Source organism: Perkinsus marinus (genome assembly GCF_000006405.1).
Source record: "Perkinsus marinus ATCC 50983 genomic scaffold scf_1104296941598, whole genome shotgun sequence".
NCBI lineage: Eukaryota > Perkinsozoa > Perkinsida > Perkinsidae > Perkinsus > Perkinsus marinus.
The window spans coordinates 1-2,291 of NW_003212462.1; the positions used below are offsets into that span (position 1 = coordinate 1).

The window sequence follows — 2,291 nt, forward strand, 5'->3', positions numbered from 1 at the left end:
CATGATGATACTCAGGATAATGATGATGATGATGATACTCATAATTATCTGAGATCAAGTGGTATATCATGGGGATCTGGTGCTGGTCAACAGATAGTCACTGTAAGAAAAGTGAATAATGGGAATCGAGGTAATAATGGGAATTATCATCCATTGCATAATAATAATAATTACTAATTGATGATTATAGATATAAGCAGTGATGTTTATTGGTTAATAGAAGGAGGAGTCGATGACAAGGATGATGATTATGATGATCATGACGAGTGTCTCAGTGGGCATAATATACAATGTGGATCTAGTATAAGGCTAAAACATGTATCAACTGGTAAATATTTACATAGTCATAGGTAGTAATAACACTAATAATAAGTAGTATTAGTAGTTATAGGGATCCTTCTAATCTATCGGGTCAACAGGAAGTAACAGGTTATGATGGTCATGATGATTGGGTAGTAGAATGTAAGGAAAGTGGGAGGAACCACCACCAATATTGGCTATATACTACCACTACTAAATCATCATCGTTAATTGCATTACGACATAAGGCTACTGGTAAGTAGTAGTAGTAGTAGTATTAAGAAGGGTACTAGATGGTAGTAAATTATGATGATAAATGGTAGGTAAATATTTAACATCATCAATCAAGTATCAATATCATGAAGGTAACTGTCCTGGATGTCCTATTATAGGGGATAGAGAAGTTGCATGTGGTAATACTAAAGAGTATATATGGGTAGTAGATGGAGGTGCTATGATATCAATATCACAAGAAGAAGGAAGAAGAGATCATCATATTACTAATGATGATGGTAATGGAACTATACACCTAGCAGATGATAATGATGAATTATGAAGTTGTGTTGCTCTTTATTATTACCAGCACTATTTCAACATCAGATGATAGAGATAACGAAGGAGAAGGATGATGATGATGATGAGGAGCAGGAGAAGGAGGAGTTGTGTTATTATTAGTATATCAATCATTAATTACCTCCTATGGTAGAGTATCCTACCCTTTTTCTTACTCCATCATCCGGCTAGTAGTATCGTCGGTAGTATTAGTGATACCATGACTGCTACTGCTGCTACTGCTGGGTCCCAAGATAATGTGGTGGAAGGGGAAGCCTCCACCATAATGGGGCCTTCATCATCATCATTATGGTGGTTTATTGATACTAAGGTGGCTAGACAACATATTAGAGGTCCATATACTGTATCCCAAATGGGAGTATTATTTGATGTTGGTACATTAACTCATACAACACAAGTACTACTACTACTACTACTACTACTACTACTACTACTACTACTACTACTACTACTACTACTACTACTACTACTACTTAATACTATTACACAGTATAATATGATGATCATAATAATAATAGGTATGGAAAGCTCGAGGGGAAGGAGATGATGAAAATGATGGTAGCGATGAATGGAGATCGTTAAAGCAAGCAACAGATCTAATACATGATATGGATACACTCAACAACAACGATGATAATAATAATAAGGAGGAGGATATATTATCTCAGAGATTACCTCTAGATAAGGTAATTATTATTATATGGAATAGTAGTGTTATTAGTATTAATTGATAGTTATAGATACCATCAACAGAGATACGACAATGTACATCATGTATTGTTGCACAGAAAGAGGGTTATTGTGATTTAACATATTTCTGGGATAGACCCAATAAGGTAATAATAATAATCATAATCACTATTATCAACATCATCATTTATAGATGTGGTTATTATGGGACGAATATGAAACATTATGCCGTAATGAAGGGTTAATAGATGGTCTTATTATCAATAATAATAATACTACACACAACAATGTGCTGCTATCCAAACAACAGCAACAACATGATGGTGATAATGATGAGCAGAAGCAGAGGGCTAGTAAGACAGAAGTGTATGTACCATTAGATGATCCTGATAAGGAGGCTAAAAGAAAGAAACGAAGAGAATATCGTGCTAGGAAAAAATTAAAACAACAGGCAGGATTATGGAAAGCTAGAGTTAAAGATGAGAATAATCCTAATATATATATTAGTGGTTTACCTAATGATATTACATTGGAGGAACTGTAAGTCGGTGGTGATGGTGATGGTGGGAGTTGGCTGTTCTTCTTCATCATCATCACTTCCCCCATTATCCATCCCTCATAAATGTTTATTATTATCTACTAGATATAACCTATTCAAGTTAGCTGGTGCTATCAAGACTGATATGGAAACAGGACGTTATAAGATTAAAATATATGGCAAGCTACAA

General features: G+C 34.6%; 2 protein-coding genes across 2 annotated transcripts; both read left to right on the forward strand.

Annotated features, from left to right (window-relative positions):
* Positions 1-1,072: 1,072 nt before the first annotated feature.
* On the forward strand, positions 1,073-1,600 carry Pmar_PMAR014776 (hypothetical protein; the record flags this gene model as incomplete). The annotated part of the gene is made up of 3 exons (XM_002781754.1): positions 1,073-1,111; positions 1,392-1,559; positions 1,595-1,600. The coding sequence occupies 3 exons, from the start codon at positions 1,073-1,075 to the stop codon at positions 1,598-1,600; spliced, it is 213 nt and encodes a 70-aa protein (XP_002781800.1).
* Positions 1,601-1,756: 156 nt separating this feature from the next.
* On the forward strand, positions 1,757-2,103 carry Pmar_PMAR014777 (hypothetical protein; the record flags this gene model as incomplete). The annotated part of the gene is made up of 1 exon (XM_002781755.1): positions 1,757-2,103. A coding segment is annotated over one exon (347 nt), but the record flags the coding sequence as incomplete, so codon positions are not given.
* Positions 2,104-2,291: the final 188 nt, after the last annotated feature.